This window comes from Falco biarmicus, chromosome 1, assembly GCF_023638135.1.
Source record: "Falco biarmicus isolate bFalBia1 chromosome 1, bFalBia1.pri, whole genome shotgun sequence".
In the NCBI taxonomy this organism is placed as follows: Eukaryota; Metazoa; Chordata; class Aves; order Falconiformes; family Falconidae; genus Falco; species Falco biarmicus.
In genome coordinates this window covers 49,299,969-49,320,826 of record NC_079288.1, presented here as the reverse complement: position 1 = coordinate 49,320,826, position 20,858 = coordinate 49,299,969, and the positions used below count along the sequence as shown (strand labels likewise).

Genomic DNA, 20,858 nt, shown 5'->3' with positions numbered 1-20,858 from the left:
AGATGGAGTCTCCCAAAGTGACAATCTCAACATAAATGACCACCAGGGAATCTGTAGTTCACTGTATGCCAAGTTTTGAACTACAGACAAAAAATCCAGTTAAGACACTCCTTTCCTCATGCAGCCCTCAAGCTCATTTCAGCTGAAGACTTACTTGCTTTCAAAGGAATGAAATGATTTGCTAACTGCATTATTCTGCTTATGGATATTTATGCTAGTTTCAAGTCCTGCTAATCCAGTGTTAAATTTTATAGAACAAAATAGCTGATCAGGCTTACTGGCATTCACTAATTTCCAAATCCTCACCATTTTCTTAGGTGTACTAATAAAAATTTAGAAGCCTTATCTAAAAAAGAATGATGCATCTTGTGCACACACAAACACACCTTGTATGGTTACTTACATACATGATGTGTCAGACAGTTTTTCCAACTCACTTGAAGAAAAAAACACAAAACCAGAACACCCTACTGAGTGAATTCTTGACTTCAAAAATCAGTGTCAAAACGCCCATTGATTTCATTGTGACCGGATTTTCATTTGTGTGCCATGGTCAGAAAGATCCCCTTAATTTGCTCCCAGTAAGACACACCACAATCAGTTTAACTCTAAGGTTTTTTCCCCCACCCACACAGCTTCCATCCAGAATCTGTCCTAGATTTCATACTTAACTCCAGACAGATTTCAGTGTTTCTTTAAACACATTGGAGAAAATTCATGAACAATTCTGCATTTGTTTTGCCAATCCCTTCACACAGATAGGAAGCTCTTCATAAAATAGCAATCGGTACTTTCTCCTTTACAGCCGATCTGCAAAAACATTTGTTAGTGTACTATGGGAACAGTCACTTTTAATCCTAAACAGGCTTCAATACATACTTAGCTACTTTTGTTCTTACCACAAAACCCAAAACAGAAAAAACCACATGAAATCATATTGTATTGAAGGTTTTATTGACGGCTAAATTGCTGTTATTTAAATCAGGCATAGCACTTTAATTCTTATCTAACAGGACTTAAAAGAAACTGGCTGTTAAAGATTTACTTCTGTAAGCCTTTAAGTTGCCGAAGACATACTGTTCTGCACAATTTTAATGCTGCCAGCAAACGACAGCATTCTAGCTGCATAGCTTACATTGTATGCTTTAGTATACAGCAGAGTGATCTTAAAATTTATCACTTTTACCAGTTACACTTTCTTGAATTGCCACAAACAAAAACCCCATATTCTTACCTCTCTGCAATTATGTACAGTATAAAATAAAACTCAAGGTCTGTGGTAGAAATGTGTATGATTTGATCACATACAGAAGACAACATCAAATTTTATGAAATAAATGACTGTTTTCTGAGATTAGACTCCCATTCAAGATTACTTTAACTGACAACGTGACACTTTCCAGAAGCATGGAAAATACATCCAATGGGCCAAATCCTCCTATTTTGCTTCGCTTTATGACTTATGTAGACAAATCTAACGCTGTGTATCCTACACAATCAGATACATGTGGATCACCGTTCACTATCTAGGCTTACTTTGCACTACAGAAGCACTTACATGAAATCTGATAATCTTGATGCATCATAAATACTCATAGAAGCATACATGGCGATATTCACATTATTGTCAAGTGGAAGAAAAAACTGCTGGAAAGGAAATGAACATGCAAATCGGATGTTAAAGAACACAATTAAAAAAAAAAAAAGTCACACTTAAAACTGGGACAGCATGCTATAGAGCCAGAAAGGAGAAGTATTACTTCAAATAACAGTGTGTAGCCTTCAATTTACAACACAAATCTTTACCCAGGGCATAAAAAGAATGCTGGGGCAACCACTGCCCCATGCTAGCAGATTCCTGCAGAAGTCCAGGGAAGAAACAGGTTCTGCAGCAGACCTTCTGATCTCTCTTCAGAGTGATACACAGTGGAATAAACGTAGTTTTTGAAGAAAAGTGACAGTACAGAGATGATGAACTGTGAGCCAAAACCTCTAATTTCCCCTTCCCGATTCCAAATTTTCAAAAGAAATAGACATTTCTAAAAAACCACAACAAAACCAAACAGCCCACAAAGATCCCACTGCTTTTCAAGTAAATTATTCCTCTCCGCTCCGCCTTCCTACAGAGGATTTCGCTGTGAGCAAAAAAATTCTGTGTAACACCAATAATTCATGGATTTGTGGGATGAAGTATTAGCAGCAGTATAAAATACATGTAAGCCACAACCTGTATTTTTCCCTGTTACGTTAGTTAAAATGAAAACAGATGTAATGAAGATCTAGAAAAATCTGAACTATCATTCAAATAAAAGATGTTTAATCTAACTTGTAAATAACAAGCACTCCCCTTTTTTGTGAAGATGCTTCAGACAATAGCTGCCAATCAAAATTGTTATTTATGCAGCATGAACTCCCTGAAAACAACATTGTCAAACATTCAAATTATAAATACAAGACCTCCCGTGCATCGTAAGACAAGCTGAAAATCCTCATAATGTAAACAACACTTAGTTTTCCTAGCTTTTTGTAAGTTACACTGCAAGAAACTGTCCTTTCTCTAACCTAAATCCCAGATTTGAAAAATGTCAAGAGTGGCAGAGAATAGAAATAATTATTGAGCTGCTTGATATCAACGCTGTGGCCACAGAATGATTCCCAGTGTCTACCCAGCATGAAACCTGCCACTACAGCTACTAACATCACTGGCAAAGTTGTTGACAACTGAATGGCTTGATGATTTAATGCTTTTCTCCCCCCATGAAGAAAAAGTGCTTTAGAGCAGTACTGACATCACAGATAAGCTCTAGCAAGGAGGCTTACGTGTACTGCTTGCTATGTGACTATCTGCAAACACAATGAAAGATCTTCCCCTCGGGAGTACAAGTTATCTTTCAGTAATATTGTTTTATTTATTTTGAATCCCTTCATAAGATCATGGAGAGGCAGCAACATGTAAAATTAAGGCTGGGATGACTTAAGAGCTTTTCCTCTTACAAGCCGTTTTAAAAGTCTGCTGCCCTCATGTCAAACGTGCTTTGAATAACTGGAAGAAACAGGTGATTTACAAAGGAAGTCAACTGGTAACTCTGTAGTGACTGAACAGTATGATTTGACAGTGGTCCTTGTTATAGAAGGTTCACTCTGAAACAAAATGAGCGAAGATGAGCAGTTGCACATGAAAGCTTTCCTAGCGAAAGAAACACTTCAAAAATCCATTCCATCCATTAACACAACACTGGCAATGCTCAGTGGCTGTGTTTACAAAGCAAGTTACACTATGATTATATTGTCCTGTTTCTTTCTCTATTACTCTCTAATTTAACATATTTATACTGTACCATTTCTGGTATATACTTAGAATATGTATAGTGAACAACACTCTTGTAAAATCTGTAAGTGTCACTCAAGAAATCCCCAGAAGATGGCTTCCATGCATAAACTTGCAATTAACTTCTGGAGTCAAGCAAGGATCTTTCAGAAAACCTGGCTCAAAGTATTTTTAGACTTAGACTCAATGGATTCATATAAAAAAGTAACCACCTGCACATCTATCGTTTTCATGAACTATACATGCTCCACAAAGAGAAAGTTAACAGCTGCAACTGGTTTGCTGGGACCACACCAAAAAACGACAAAAGGAAAGAGAAATACAATTTATTATAAAACATGTTGAAATAGCAATGACTTAGCCGACTTACTGCTCTGCTGTTCTAGGCAGAACAAAATGTGACTGAATGCTCTCAGGAAAGCCAAAACAAAACTACAGCATAAGTACGTTGCCGCACTAAAATCGCTTTCTCTTGATAATTTCTGGTTTCCAGCTGACAGGATGAGTTTCTTCAGTCTAAAGGGAAGAAAGAGAAATCTCGTAAGGATTATTTTTAACTTGAAATTAACTTGTAATTAGGGTTTAGTTGCAAATATTACTCACATTGTATATATACTCTATTTCATACGTAAGACTTTAATTACCTAATCTACTGCGCAAGTAATTTACTCATATGAAATTTTATACCATCCCACTGTCTGAAGTATGTTACTTGTTCTAGTGGTGGTTGTTGGGTTGGGTTTTTTTCTCCCACAACAAGGATAAAAATCAGGTTGCCAACGGCATTTCAGAAACACTGCAGTGATCAAAGCACAGGAACAGGAATTCCAGAGACAGTCCTTCCAGCGATATCTGTATCAGTATCGGCAGATGTCATAGTCCAGTTTGCCCAATGGCAAAATGGTAAAACTTTCCTTATTCCTTTATATCTAAGAGTTGCTCCGAGTCTAACTCAATGCAAAAATTCCAAGGTTTAAAAAAAAAATATCCTTACATCCTTTATATTGAAGACATATTCTGATAAACTAATCTACTGTCTTCTCCATTAGTAAATGGATTCAGATTTGAGATTAAGTTTTAAAATAAGCTATTTATTCTGAAGTCTAAAAGCTGTCAAGGCAAATGACTTATCTAGATAATATACAGAAGTACAATAAATCTTTAAAATGTAATCTTTCTGCTAATTCCCATGTTTTAATCAATACAGCTGCACACAGTTCCCTATTGGATTCAAAACGCAATGTACATTACTGTATTAGATTTCTCCACGCCTCATCACACAGGACTTCTGCAGAAGAGTTGACACACCTGGGACTTACTTGTACTATAGTACAGTGTAAGAAATCAGGAATGCAGAAACTAGCTACTGTCCTTTTAACTTCATTACATACACATTGCTTTCAAACTTCAAAAAAATGGATTACACAAGCCTGTGCACGTTCCTTGCTGATATGTGTTGTATTTGTTCAAAATGTTTTAATTTCATGAAAATACATTAAAAAGACACTTTGACATACCGCAGTATCATCTTCTTTGTATACTTTTATGGTTTTATCAGCTTCAGCAGTTAGCAATCTGCTTTCTGACTGATCAAAAACACAAGCAAATATTCCAGATTCACTGTCCAAAGAGCCTGGCTGCACAGCTGCGTGTACCCTCTGGAAATTGTATCCAGTTCTCCAGTCCCAAAGATGCATAGTACCATTATCAGCTAGAACAAACAAACAAACTTACTTAGTTATTTTAACCAGTTGATTTCTATTGGTTTTCTAAAACAGTATCATGAAAAACTAATTAATACACCAGGAATACATCAGCTATAACATTGATTTAGAATAGCTCAGTACACCCTACAAGTTTTATTATTTTCTACTGGATTTCTTCTTAGTTAAGGCCGATCTTGTTTAAGGCAGTTAATGGAAGCTTCCTCCGAATGTCATCCAATTTTGCATCAGATAACCCAGACAGAGATGACAGACTACATTACAAGGCAAGTGCAGCAAGTTGCTTTGCAGGGACTGCAAGTACTGGCATTCTGTGTATCAAGCTCCCTCTTTGGTAGCTCCACTAAAGCTGAACAGAGGCATCACCCTGTCAAAAAGATTACAGACATTAACGAGTCTGTAATGGGAAATCAGCTTAACGTTTGCAGATGTTCTATTTCAAGTAAAGTTTAAATCACTGCCAGTATTTCTGCTATTGGCATCAGCTACAGGGTATTCGAAGCAATCTGAACTCCATATTCAGAAGGATGCGCTCAATGTAATTTTTCAGGTACAAAACCCAGCAGGCTTCCAAAGCACTACCCAGCCAAATCAGATCTATTAAAAGCTTCTCCACAGCTGCCAGCTAGAAAAGAAATCCAGATATTTCAAGAAAGGTGTTTCTACAGTAAAATACTCTAAGGTAACTTCAACTCATTTTAATTCAGCACCAACTTCTTTGAAGTTGCTGTAGATAGTACAAAGACGTAAAGAGGGGAAAATCAATATTCAAATTTTATTTTTTAAAAAAGTCTCAAATAATATTACTAAAACGTGAGGGGGTTTTATGCAGAGAAGGAACAAGTTCTTCTAGAGCCTCAACTACCACTAACACAAAACAGTCCTAGAAAGACTTCTGAAAAGTGTCTTCAAAAGACTATAGAAATATGAGCCCAGTCCAGTATTTTGTCAAGTTCTTGTTCTCACTATGAACGTGCCCATTGTCAAATGGAGCTTTATCCAAGTTTTAAAATCAAGGGCTCCCTTTATACATCCTTGAAAACATGACCAGGGTAAGCTGACAATATAAGTTATCTTCTGACTCCTGCTTAGCGCATTCCCACCTTGTTCCACATCCTTACCCTACAGGGCATGCTGTATCCAGTGGGACCAAGAGCACATGGGACCAAATGCACTTCAGTGTTCCAAAGTGTAACTTAACTTTTACTTTTTTTTTTTTTTTAATGCTCTGGTTACAAACATAGATATGTTTTTCATAAGTATCTGTTGCTGCAAATTCATGGATCTGTCTTAAACTGGTTTATCATGTAAAATGCTGTGAATTGAGTCCCATCCTTGTTTACAACTACCCAAAAGAATAGACAAGCAAAACCAAGAGGTGAAAACTCAGGCTCTGTAAATCATATGGAGCAATACTGTCTAGCCTCCTAATTCACTTGCCTCTGGCTGCCAGAGCTCTCTCAGGACAATCTTGTAATTAAACAACTGGTTTAGGACCTCAGAGATTTGGGTTTAAGCTCCTGATTTAACTCTGTTTTCCCATGCAATCTTGGACCATTTCTCTAGAGCTCAGCTCTTGAGTTGTAAAATTAGCACTTCCTTTTTCCATACTGTTTACTATTTCCTGTTTATAACAGCATCTACATTAAAAACACACTTACCATCTCCCTACTACGTATCACAATGACTTAATGGAAAGATCTGAATCCAGTTGGGATTTCTAGAAGGTATTTTCAAAAAAGCTTGTCACTAAAAAAGGCCTACATACATGCTTTGTCTTATCCAAACAAAACTCTCAGAAACATCACAGATTATAGTTCTAGTAACACATACTTCCAATAAAATATTTTTAATTATGGTGCTTGGGTAACTAATATGAAAAATGCTACCAAAAATTAATCATGATCAGATACAGTAAGCATTCAGGATTCTCCTCCCACCCCCACCACACAGACATGTGACTACAAACTAATAGCTCTAGGACTTTGGGGGCTCACAGGCCACTAGCAATACTCTAACATATCAGATGATTCTTAAATTCTTGAAGCTTTTGAGTGAAAGAATTAAATCCAGGTGTCACAACAGAAAAAAAAAAATCTTCCCATAGGCACTGGAGCCAAGTGGTTAGTTTCTTAATTTCAGGACACAAACATACAATGTCACTAAGTAAGCATGGGTTTGATTCACAGAGCCAAAGAAAATTTGGAGATTAGCTATCAATCTTTTAAACACAAAGATAACATCAGAAAAAGTGTGCAAGAAACTTTGAGACAACTGAACCAATGCACTTGTGCTGCATAAAGAACAGGGAAGAGTTCACATTTAAATGGTACAGCAAGCTTTAGCAAGGTGTTCCTATATCCTCTATCCATTCTCACGGCATCAGCACGTTACTAAGAGAAGCCAAAGAATCAGATGTCTCCCAGGCAGCTTCCAGTTCCCACACAACTCCTGAGGGGACACGAATGATGAAGAGATTCATAGAGGATGGACTCTGCAGCCTTGCGGCAGCAGCCAACTAAGAGGAGGAAACCTCTTCCTTGCAGCACATCACAAGTCCTTTCAAGTGCATTTTTGTGCATGCAGCTCTGACACCCAAGACAGAAGTGGCCCTACTCACTATGAAATGACATTGTATGCTGTAGCAGGATTATAGGCCCAGATAAAGGAAAGCTCAGTGAACATCTTCGTCCAAGGACCTCCAGCCATACATACACAGAGTGAGAGGGGAAATAGGAACATATACTTCTCATTTTTACCTCCTGAGACCAGAACACCATCAGAATTTACAGCCAGCGTGTTGATAATAGCATTGTGACCAGAGAGGTTCTGAATGAAGTTTCCATCTGGGAACTTCCACTGCTTAATATTATCTGGAGAACCAGATGCAAACGTGTAACTGAAAGAAAATAAGCACAGTATATTAAAGTTCAAAATAGCTGTAGAAATGGCAAACATCCTTCATTGAAACTACTGTTAAAAGCTAGTTTCAAAGTTACTTAATACTAAAACTGCTTTTCTGACATTTTCACTTCACATAAAATGAAGCAATTTTATGAAAGTCATGAATTACCTATTTCTGTTTCCTTTCTGTTCCACAGACTAGCTAAATAGAAATCCTATGCCATATAGGATTTTTAATATGCAAACAAATATTAAATATGCACATTAATTTCTTGTCAGTTGTTATTCTGGCAAATTTTCAGGGCATTATCAGCAAAGGTATCACAAAAAAAGCAAACCCCAAACAAAAAAACCCAGTATTAGCTAGTCTTCCAAAACTACACAGCCAAAGATAAAGAACTGCAAAAAAAATGAACTATAAAAGATAATTTGTTACTGAGTTACCCTGTAATAATCAAATCCCTCATTTTAACATATGCAAGCAGTTACAAAGGTTATTTAGGTGGCACATGCAAAAGACTGTAAGAATACTTTCAACCGTCAAAATGTCTAAGCAATTTGCTGACTACTTAATAGATCCTTGAATTAAAAAAAATAATAGTACAAAATACTGAAATATTACAATATAGAAATTGCAAAATATAAAAAAAGTCTAGGCTGACAGTTGCTACTGCTTGATAAGAACACTTGAAGTTTATTTTCAAACAGGTATGACAGATGAAACAAACCAGATTTTTTTTTTCAGCATATAAATAAAACTAGGACATTTCTCTACTATAGCTAACAAGCATATCACAAGATTTTTACAGTTTTTCAAGCACACATATTGGATCAGAATTTATTCATATCAAAGATTTTGAATTTATGCACTAACAAAATTTAATTTTAAAATACTAAAAGTGCAGAAGTATTGCAGTTCTATGTGAATTCCTTTTCTACATTGTTTTCATGGGGATTTATCTGAACAAGCACCAGTTAATGCATCAAAATGTAGCATCTAAATTCAGAGCACTTCCATCAACACCTGCTTCAAAGATTAAATATTCACAAGAAATTTAAGGCCAGTTATATTGCAATGTCTTGTGCAGTGAACCACATTCAATAAAAATCCCTTACTTTTTCACATTATTATGCCCCACCATTCTAAATCATCACTGACATTGGCTTTGCTGTCACACCCAACGTTCCGAACTGTGAAAGTGTAAAACAATGAGGAAGACTTACTGTCTTGGATGTAGCACTACTGCTCTTACAGATTTCTTGTGATTTGTTAAAGTAACACGAGTTTTTCCTGCCACTAAATCCCAGAGCCGTATGGTAGTATCATGACTGCCTACAATGAAAAGAAAATAAAAAACTAGTAGAAATCACCATATCAATTTATCACCATTAATTTAACAAGGCAACCAAAACTTTATATGCAATAGAGAAAAATATTATGCTTGTTATAAAAATATGATATTAACACCACCTCAGATGAGAAAGATGCTGTGTTGTAATAGTCTTTTTATACAGTTTGAAATTCAACAACTAAGTAGTTACGCAGAGGGAAAGATGATGCACTTTGTATTTAACCATGGTACTGGACTCTTCTTAACTGAACTAGGAGAACTGTGAAATAGCACAGAAAATGCAAGTCTCAATACATATTAAACAAAAACCGTAAACACCAGCAACAAAGGCAGTGCAGAAAAGCATTCAAACAATGCATAGCTACATTTGCTTAAACATACCAGTAATACTATGAAATAACCATTGCATGGCCCATTTTAAGTAGAAAACTAGTAAGTGAAATTGAGTAAATTAACAAAATCATCATGAACCTCACAATTACTGAAAAAATACATTAATGATTAGGTTTTTCAATTACTTGTGAAGCCATGCCCGCTATACCTGTAATAATTTGTGGTTCTGCAGCTTGGCACTTCACTGTTGCTACCGCATTTGTGTGTCCTGATAGTGTGTGCACACTGGCTTTCGTCCTTACATCCCAAATCTATGAATTCAAAGTCAGTCAGTCAGTCAGGGGTCAGTAACAGGTGCATATTCAACTTATTTTAGGCACTATTATTGTTTATAATTTATACATTTAGGCTGTATTTTTCATCCAACAATTCACCACACAACTGCCTCAGCTGGCAAATTTCAAGGGGGAGCAAAGAGCCTGGCACTGAATTTCCAGACATACAAGTAACAAATTCACCATAAGAACCATACCATCTTCTAAATACTAAGTGATCCTATATATACACTATGTAGTCTACCTACTAAATTAAGAAATAAAACATCCTGAATTGATGCATTTTTGTGTATTTGCGATTCAGTTTTATCAACAATGGAAGACAAAGCTAACATAAATGATCTTAGGATTTTCATTTTGATTCATGTTAACATTTGGTAAGTATTCACTTTTACAAATGGAAGACATTGAAACAGAATGACATATTAAGATGTTAAAAGGTAACAATGCTATACTTACTCGCGCTGTTGAATCTCTGCTGCACGTTACCAGTACATCTATTGTTGGATGCAAGTCTAAACCATAGACAGCACTTAGATGACCATGGTAATGCCTGATAACCTAGATGAACAAAACACACACACTAAACTGGATATTTGAAAGAACATTCAAAATGCTTTTTATATTTGCCACTATCAATGAATTCAAATAAAAGAAATGACAACTTACCTTATTGTATTCAAGATCCCAGCATTTCACTTGTTTATCTTCTCCACAAGAGAAGAGGTATGGACTTCTTGCACTTACTATCACCCCTCGTACAGTACTGATGTGTCCCGTCAAAGACAATTTCAATTTGCCGCTAGCGAGGTCCCAAATCTGCACCAAAATAGGTATTTTGAGGTAGACAGGTAAAAGCTACACAGTGATAGTCTGGGTAAAGAGCCCAGAGAAAATGCAGCAGGATCAGTTACAAGTTTAAAATTACAATAACAAACATTTGATCTCCGGCTCTTGCCATGTAGTAAGTGAAATCTCAAAAAGTATCAACAAATCCTTTATGACTAGGCAATAAAATAATACAGGTAGTAAAAATGTTCCGCAGTTCATTATTCTGCAAGCACTAACCAAGAATTTGTTTCCAAGGGCTGAAGACTTTTTTTTAAATAAAAAGAACACAAAAAACACCAAGCCCCCACAAACTATGTCAGTGATTTCTTCAAACCTCTTACCTTTATGGTTCTGTCAGCAGAGCCAGTTACAAACCACTGATTTCCTGGTTCTACTGCAATACATCTCACCCAGCCCAGGTGACCACTGATAACCTTTAGAAAAAACAAACATTTTTCTAAAACTGAAATAATACACATACATCTGTTAATATAATTTTCATTCTCCAACACTGTAACAATATGTTAGTATTCAGCAAGAAATGCATAGTTCCCAAGAAGTCATACGTGAAATTAGCTCTGAAAAGGGCTTGATTTCTACTTTAGCTAAATGAAGAGACTACTGGAAATTTACATGTCATACACCAGACTTGGGGAACTTGCAATACAGAAAGACCCTGCTCCTATAAGTAACGTTTTCAAACCCTTCTGAAGTCTGTAACAATGTGGCTCAACTCTTGAGGCTTTGCAGAGAAAGACTGTATTCAGGCACAAGTTCCTTACGCTGCTGTATAATGCTTATACAAAAATAAAGAGCAATTATATAAAATCTGGGCTATTAAATCCCATTGCCATATAATAAATAAAACAACACCACCTCCTTTTCCCCAAATAAGGGGTAATATGAGTTATGTCAGAAACTTTCTGATAACAAAACACTGCAGACTGATCTCACAAGAAAAGCTCCACCAATACACGACTTGCATGCAGCAGTCTTTCTGTTTCTCTAATCTCTCTGAAGTCAGACAACCAAAATCAAAACCTGTATTTGGTTTCACTTGATGTCATATGACACATACCGTACCACAGCTCATTTCAAAAGATCTAAAAAGCACAAAAGTCCTTAGGCAGAAATACTCTGGAAAGCTAAAGTGGATTCTTCTGACCAGATGAGACCACAGCCACACAGATTTTAGATAGTGGTCTAATTTCTTCCTAGTCTAGGAACAGAAACAGGCATTTCCATAGGAGAAATCAATGAAATAATTAATTCAAACTATTTTAAGTCCCCATCTGTCATAAATTACTTCAAGCTTAGGAAGACCAGTTAAAATGCAGATGTTAAGTAACAGATGAAACCCAAATTTGCTGTTCCAGCTATGCTTCCATTTCCAAATTGCTAGAGCAAGCTTTGTCCTGTTGAGCAAGGATATTGACAGCAAACCTCCACTAAAACTGTTTAAATGTAGAATTAGTACAGTGACTTAAATGATATTTACAGTCTCTCTCCAAAAAGAAAGTGCTCCTAACAAGTACACATTTTTCATTTGTTTACCTTAAAACTCTCAGAAGTTCATTCTAGTGCCATTTTATTCAAATGGCATTTGCCTTAATTTTTATAGAGCACATTCCAATACTGCTTTATTTAGAAAATCTATATATTCCTTTGAGGTCAAGAGTTTCTTTGAAAAATTACTTTTCGAGGTTAGCCTTAATACCTACACATAGTGCTAGATTTAGATTCAACAGTGTTAAAACAATACACTTCTGATACTAGAGCATGAGATTTTTAAATATCAAGGAAGGGTGAATATTATCTTAGGAATGTTAGGCTTTCTCAAAGTATGAAGTTGCTTAAATTTCAAAGTAAGAATCAGCTCCTTAGAAAAAAAACCAACATACACATTCAAACAGTTGCCACCTGAAGTTAAAAGATACATATGCTTTCAACAGATATATATGCTTAAGAGACTTTCCCCTTCAACTTAGCTACCTTGCCATACTCATCACCAAAACGTTTAAAGATGACATGAGATTTTGTAGGAATGGCTATTATTATTCCCAAGAAAATTAAAAGGTAAGTTAGACTAATTCAAAAACAAGACTAGAAGTTGAGCAAGCTAAACTGCAGACATAATTTCCAATTAAAAGTATTCAGCTGTTCTTCCCCATTTTCATCGCAAGCAAAAGAAGTCTGGCTGATTCAGACACTGACTGCCTTTAAGCGTTTTTGGAGACAATTTCATTACACTAATGTTGCTAGAGTACTACTTTAACACATTACTAGTTTCAAATTTTGCACCTTGTCTTTAGGTTCCTCTACCAAAGAATCTGACTAGAAAGGAAAAAACCAAACTCTGTAACAGATTTATCATAATACAGCTGCACCTATGTAAACAAAAGTGTAAAATTAATAATATTCACAAAATAATTTAGTAAGTAGAAAGAAAAATATGTGTAATCTAATCTCTGCTATTTAAGGGGTGAGTGTTGCAATCACTTTTCATTTGATTTCATTTTTGAGAATGAGAAGAAAAATTATGCTTTGAAGTCTTTATAAAACATAAAATGTTAATTTACTTTTACATGCACATTCACGCAATACATTTGTAACTTACTCTGTACAGTTTCCAAGGTGGATGCCACTGAGGTTTGGGCATGGTTGGAGCCTTCTTTGCCATTAACGCAGAATTTTTGTTTCCACCAGCTTCCACCATAGCCTGTAAATTAAAAGGAAGGTTACTCTTACGCTTTGTAACTCACCTCATTGTTTAAAATCTAAAGCCTCTTCACTCTGACATCGCAACACAGATTAAATTTAGCCAAGCAACACACAACGCACAAATTAATCCTGAAGCAATGTGAACACTACCACATTAGATGTGCAACAAACTCACCACAGACACCCCAGGAGGCTGCGAACGCTCAGATATTCCAGCATGTCTGTAAATATCACCCACACCAGCAGCTGTCCGATTTGCATCCAACCTACATTGAATGAAAATAGTTGATGAATTGGAATCAACTTTCTTTACCAAGTGATACAGTGTCACAGGGCTGCATCCAGTCAAATATTGCACACCTCCAAGGATGGAGACTCCACAACCTCTCTGAGCAACCTGTTCCAGTGCTGACCATTTCAAGGTAAAAGACGCCCACAAACAAAGCCTCACTTTCTTTTCTTTTCTATCTAAAGAGAATTTCCCTTGTTCCAAGTTCTGCCCATTGCCTCACATGACATCCAAGGGAAAAAAAAAAAAAAGCGTACAGAAAAATTATGCCTGGCCACACTAAAAGTAGTTTCTTTAAACATTTTATAAAACATTCAGAATACACAAAAGTAGCTCTTATCCTGACTTCTGTGTTCTGCCTTGAAATTCCCATATATAACAGAAGTGTTAAGGAAGTAACAAAGCAGTACCTGGACTGAGAAGCAGGAAGCGCTACAGCTAAGGACTGTGCTGCAGATTCACTAGGCATCCTCTGGACCTTAGTATCTGCTGTCAGAGCCACACCTTGGAAAAAAAATAACACAGCAAAAGCAAAGACAACTCTTTAAAAAAAAAATAATCCAGAAAAGTTTGTTATACAGACACACATATATACATACATCTGCAAACAAGGGCTTGTCACGCTCCTGTAATATTAAATCCCACCATTCAACGACACTGCTCTTCACATGCAAGTCAAATGATCACAATTTTTATTTTGGCCCAAATCCTTTCCAGCTTGATTCTACTACACATGTAGGTACACAATTTCTAGAGTAGAAAACAGTAGGATTCTGTCATTGGAAACTAAAAAAGTCTTAAGTAGAAGCAGCATCCATCTTCCTACCCAGCTTCAACTACTATGGAAATCAAAACATTGCAGCAATAAACATGATCTTGAGAAGCATTTGCTAACTTAGGTCCTTTAGTGCTGTTTATTATGCCATGCCTATGTGGCGGTTGGCATCGTGCAGTGGTGTCTGAACTACAAAAGGTTCAGTCCTACTGAAGTGAGAATTTCAGACTACAACTTACGATTTATAACCTCATCCTAAGAACAGCAGATCACTTTTTTTTAATTTAAAAACTCTTTGTTTTTATTTTTTAAATAAGTTTTGGTACAGACTAGTGAATTTCTCCTATTTCTCTATTTCTTTTCCTCACCAAAGTTCTGGCAAAAACAGTATTTGGGACAGATGCTCAGGTTAAAACAAGAAACAACAAAATAAATCTAATTTTTTAACCCTGACATATCTTGATTCTATTACAGGAACACTGAACTTGATGAAACCTCTGTTTTGTCAGCAGAAGCCCTGACCCCGCAGCTAGAGGCAACTATGCACATTTTTTTAATGGCTAAGGGTCCACTGAAGACTCATATTTGCTATCTCAGAAATCACACCACAACAGATTTTTCACTATACTTGTAATAAACTTAAGCACTAACAGTAAAAGATCAGCAGCTAAGACTGAACTGCCAAAAGAACAGAGCAGGACTGATCAATACCAGTGACAATTAGTAAAGGCCAATGTAACAACACAGAAATGTAGCCCTTCCAAGCACGGACAAAACAAAATGACACTAAAATTATTAGACCCTAATGTCTCTTTCTCAGAACAAGGTAGTAATACCTATAGCTTTCTGCTCTGGTGATGAAAAGCAGGATACATCCCCTCTTGTTATTCAATTTCCTTCAAGCTAGACAACCCCCACATTTGTTCACAACAAAATTCTAAGAGCAGCTCCTGCCACAATACTGGAGGCAGCAGAGACCTGTGGGTCCCTGCAAGTTCTCCAAGAGGCACAATATCAGAGAGGAGATTTTTAGAACATTTTTGTGATGATACCACAGCCAATGAAATCTCACGTAAATTAATTACCATCTCACAGCAAGCTCACATCCACTGAGGCTTAGTGAGAAGACACTGCATCTGCACCTAAACCCGCCTCCTACCTCCTATCCCAGAACACTCATCAGCCACCAAACTCTGTGCCTCAGTACTATGAAAGACCTGAATGGCATTTCCCACTACTATCAGGTATAGATTCACAGCAACAAGAAGACTGCTCCTGCTAGGATGGAGGATGCCTTCTTCTTACAGGAAGCAAAAAAACCCTAGAAAACACTCACAGAATTTTACTTACCAGGCCCAGGTGGGTATGGATGTGTACCAGTTATCATATACTCAAGTTCTTGTCCTAAAGAACAAAATGTTGTATTAATAATTACACTCTATACTGTACTGTAAATTATGTGCTTAAACAGGAAATAAACAGAGCAGGTCATATACATAGCAGAAGCCACCACTTCTAAAGCATTGCACTCAGGCATTTCTTATTTTCATTAATTTGTTCTGGTTATCTCAGTTTTCTAAAACTCAACAGTAAAAAAACATTTTTAAAATGGTGAGGCTACCTCTTACCAAGAGGGCCTCTCGAGAAAAATCCCCATACGGACTTCTGAAGTAAGTATAGCAGAAAAGGATCCATGTACACAAATAGCACACATGTCTGAAAGGTAAGCTAGTCATAACAACTGACTGTTTTACCAGGAAAGGAAAAGGTTCTTTTCTTAGAAGAATTTAATTATCTCTCAACATCTTTCACTTTCAGAATACTTCCAGATAAAATAATATGAGAAAAAAAAAATCTCAACCAAAATAAGGCAACATTTGGCACTCTTTAGAAGAGATGTTTCCATATGGGATCTACCTAACATGTCCACATTTTATATATAACCAAATACAGACTGAAAAAAACATGCAGATTTAAAACAAAGGTTTTCTGGTTTAATAACTGCACAGCAAAAGCAAGTCTGAAAAGATTCTATGAAACAAAATGAAAAACTTAAAACAACAGAAGAACTTGTCCTCGACCATCATGAACTTGTAAAAACGAGAAATACATCACTCATCTCTTTCTAGCACTTAAGTATAGCACATATTCATGTTATCATACAAATTACTCTTTCAACTAATGAATAACTGTAAAAATTCCACAGCATGCTATCACTACTTTGTTAAAACCAACTTCCTCCTTGTTTTGAATCACTTACCTCCTATGGACCTAAGCCAGAAAAAATAACAAACAATCAAAAAAATGTATTTTGATTTCCATATTTATGTCCAGTAGATCGAGAATGGACTGCACTCTTCAGATTCTACACCAGTGAGACTGTTCCAAAAAAAAACCTAAGGACAAATATACCTCTAAGAGCAAACTAACCTTGATTTCCAGAATACTGTTTGTGTCCATAGGGATCCCCAGTGTTTGGGCCTCCTTTCTCTCTCAAGTTTTCCTTAAGAGTAGGCATGTGTAACACTGAGCCATACTCTGTACGCAGCTTGACTGCCATCTTTACTTTGTGACTGTTGGAAGACATAACCATAATCCTGATTAAGTTTTGAAATATTTTAAAGGAGGTTTTATATCACATACTTTACAACTCTAATATTTTTCTTACCTGAAGACTATCCTGTTAACTCTATAGAAACATCTGAACTTTTGCCTTGGATGGAGCAATCACTAACATAGTTTAAAACTTCACTGAGTGCAGTACTTACCTTTCTTCATCTAACGGGATAGGCTTGGCATTATCAGCTACAAACATATCATGGGTTCTTTTCAGAGATCTGAACACAAGCGTGTGCACAGAATGCTTCTGCACTTCCTAAAATAAAGAAAAGAATATTTAAATACATTTGGACACAATTAAATGAAAAATTGAAAACTGAAACATAAATTTTACTGAGCTGCAATTTCAGACTTCAGTACTGTTAGATGACATAGCACTATTTAGTTAACAGAAAACACCACTCTTCTTGAAAACTAAAAAAATGTTATGCGTTAATTGTTCTAATGCAATATTTACTCAAAATAACACTCCCTTTCTTGGAAACTGCCAGGACTTTGAAAAGCAAGACAAAAACTTTGATCAAACTTTCTGCACTGGCATCTACATGACAAATCCATGAGCGTGCAAGCTTTTTCCCCTCAACCTTTCCAGTTCTGTTTTTCTATGTAGACAATAAAGTAACCAATTCTGAAAACACTCCTGTAAATTTTACTTCACTATCACCATAAAAAGAGCAAGGGCAATCATCAGCTTCTGTGCACAGTGCCACTTTACATAAGCACAGCACAGTTTGGGATCAAACTTGACAAAACTGGTCTTCCTTTTATAATTTCTGTTTGTTACTATAAGCAAAAACACACTTAAAATCCCATTCAGGAACTAAAAAGCAAAATTAAAAACCTATTAACTTATATAGAACATTTGCTTATAAACAGCACGATTTATTTTGTTATTACTATCTTCCTCCCAACAGACAAAAAAGAAATCATTAGAAAGCTGACCCTCCTTGCTTAGGGACAAAGCCAGAACTCTCCGCATGACTGTACATCTCTTTTGGCACTGGGTATCACTCAACTGCCCAGCCTTCAAGATTCATTACACAGATGCTTTCCCTGTTAAACCCTCTAAGCTCAGTTTTCCTGCCCTGGAAGTCGTTTCTCTGCTCACTGACCCATTTTGCAGTGGCTGTCACCCTCTTAACTCTGCAGCACCTACACAAAGGTTTTTGCCCTGGCTCAGCGAGCTCCTGCAAGGTCCAGGTATTAAGTGAAAAAAACCCCCAACCAACATTTGGAGTTGAGTTAGGAATTTTATACATCTGAAGAAAGAGATAAAAATTACAGCAGCTAATTACTGCTGAATAGTAATTAGCAGCTGTTGAAATCACCACAATGGTAGTAGTTAACACAGTGGCTCCCCAACAGGGAAGAAGCATCTACAAGTATTTTTTGACAGATGCTCTTCTGCAAAAAAACACTAATAACGTTGCATGGGGCAGCAGCCTTTGCATCTTCTTACATACTCCTGCCAACACCACCTGCTTTTCGACATGCATTATATTCACCCCATGGGCTATAAAACAGGCGGCCTTCTGCCCAGCTTCACTTCTAAGCCCTCACCAAAAAAGCGGCCTTTTCACTGCCTAGCTGACAAAGCCAGTAAGCCACCGGAGGCTGGGCAGCACAGCATCACTTCCCCAGAGCCCAGCACCAATTCTGCACCCGGTAATCGGTCTGGCAAAGCAACACGGCTGCCTGCTCCTGCCCCGGACCCACGGAGTGCCACAACCCGCACCACGGCCACCCGAGGCAGAGCCCGCAGCACTCACCCCGCCGAGAAACGCCCCTCTCGCCTCCTGCGGGCCATTCGCTGCCCCCGCGGCGGGGCGGGTGGGAGGACTAGGAAGATCTATCCCCACAGCGGCGCTTTCGCACCGAGGGGGATGCCAGGGTGGGGACGCGGCCCGGCGCCCCGCACACGCCTCCCCCCCGCCCGGCCCGGCCCCCTCACGGCCCCAAACCGCCCCGCTGCCCCAGCCGCGCTGCCCAGTCTCTCCCAGGGCGCCCCCGGCCCTCACCTCCACCATGGCGCCGGCCAACCCCACCGCCACGGCGCTGCCCCGGCCGCTATGGAGCCGCTTCCGGCGCCTGCCCCGCGCCGCACCGGCAGTGACGCATGGCGGGAGCGCGCAAGGGGCGGGCAGTGAAGGCGGATGGGGCGGGGCTTACGCCCCCCCCCTCCCCCCCCCCCCTGCGGCGGGCGGAGGGCCGAGGGTTCGATCCCCGCCGGCGCCGTCCGAGCGTGCGGCGGGGGGTGGGACCCCGCGGCGGGCGAGTCCGTGGGAGGGCTGCAGTGCCGGGCAGCGGCCGGGAGAGCGCAATGTTCAGCTGTGCGAAAGGCTCCCGGTGTTTCACCGCACCTGGCGCGGAGCGGTGAGGGGCGGGTGCGGTGCCCGCAGTGGCTCCCCGCGCTGAGGGAGCAACGTGCGCTGCGCGGCCTGACTGCAGAAATCCTCGGCCTCCGCAGCTGCAGCTTCCAAGTGGTGTAGTCTCTGCGAGTTGTCAGGGATAAAGCCTGTTCGGGGAGCCACACAAAGCGTGTGTGGGCAAGAAAATAGTCCCAGGCCTGAAACACCACCTCTGAACGAAAGAAAGGGGCATGATGTGGGTGCAGGATGCTGGCTAGCCCTCATGGTCGGGCTTTTGGAAAAAGGATCTTTAGTTGTAGTCCGCAGGACCTCCTTTTGATGGAGACACACGTGAAGGAGCCAGCAAGCCCTGCCCTGGTGCCAGGGTGTGCCTTGTGACCGAGAAGAGCGTGTAGGGCCTTTCCAAACACATCCCAACACACCAGCTGATCCGTCACTTGCCTCAGTAAGCAGAATAACCAGATGCACACATACAAACTGCTCCCCTGCCATACCTGCTCTCCCCTCCTTGCCAAAGGCAGCACCTGGCTGGCACATGAGCTGCAGCCTCACAGCCACCTCACCCCATCACCCATGCCGTGCCCACCCCACCACGGAACAGGCTGCAAGCTGGTTTGGGCTAAAAGTTATCCAGCACAACATCAATTGCTTCAAACCCATACTCTTTTATTTACTACAGGATAACATTAGCCTGGGATTATTTCTGGCACATAAATCGCCTGCATGGTGTAATGGCCATCCCTTTTCTGGAGCTGATGCATCCTTCCTGGTGGCTGCACTGGCTGAACCATACCTAGTTATTTAAGATGCAGTGGTAACCAGGACTGCATTTTGCCACTATCCAAACTAGCCAGCTGCAACAAGGCTTTTACCATCCCATCCCAGGTTAACTTCCATAAGCAGCTCCCACACCTTGCCCCAGCACAGCCACCGACCCCCCACAAGGTTTCAACAGTTCATCTGCTGTCCAGGATGTTTCTTCAGCCCACCCTGCTTCTTGCCTCTGCTGTATCCAGGGTCTTCCTTCTCCAGGCTCCTCTCCCAGCCAGCCTCTTCTCATCCAGGCCCTCTCCTACATCCTGGACACTCTCTCCCCTCCCTCTGCTTCTTCCAGGTGCCTCTCTCTACCCAGTGCTCCTCTTCACAAGGTCCTTCCCCTCCCTCCCCCTTAGAGCTATTTAACTACTCAGCAGAACCAGCCACAGCTGCACCTTGTCCACATCAGCCAGCCCACCCCCTTCCAAGCCAGCCCACAGCTGTATGTCATCAATGTTAATC

General features: G+C 39.1%; 1 protein-coding gene across 1 annotated transcript; it reads right to left on the bottom strand.

The window, feature by feature from the left end:
* Positions 1 to 3,638: 3,638 nt before the first annotated feature.
* On the bottom strand, positions 3,639 to 19,335 carry PLRG1 (pleiotropic regulator 1). The gene is made up of 15 exons (XM_056346612.1): positions 19,230 to 19,335; positions 17,361 to 17,467; positions 17,023 to 17,165; positions 15,943 to 15,996; positions 14,228 to 14,321; positions 13,704 to 13,794; positions 13,425 to 13,526; positions 11,149 to 11,241; positions 10,646 to 10,795; positions 10,436 to 10,537; positions 9,850 to 9,952; positions 9,181 to 9,289; positions 7,812 to 7,951; positions 4,846 to 5,039; positions 3,639 to 3,844 (listed from the first exon to the last, which is right to left on the bottom strand). The coding sequence occupies exons 1-15, from the start codon at positions 19,236 to 19,238 to the stop codon at positions 3,785 to 3,787; spliced, it is 1,551 nt and encodes a 516-aa protein (XP_056202587.1). The 5' UTR covers positions 19,239 to 19,335; the 3' UTR covers positions 3,639 to 3,784.
* Positions 19,336 to 20,858: the final 1,523 nt, after the last annotated feature.

Excerpts from the sequence above, each read along its gene's own strand:
- PLRG1 (XM_056346612.1), bottom strand. Across the intron at positions 17,166-17,360 it reads ATCCCGTTAGATGAAGAAAG|TCACAAAGTAAAGATGGCAG; the intron begins GTAAGTACTGCA and ends GTCTTCCAACAG. Across the intron at positions 7,952-9,180 it reads GTAGTGCTACATCCAAGACA|TTACACGTTTGCATCTGGTT; the intron begins GTAAGTCTTCCT and ends ATTTTCTTTCAG.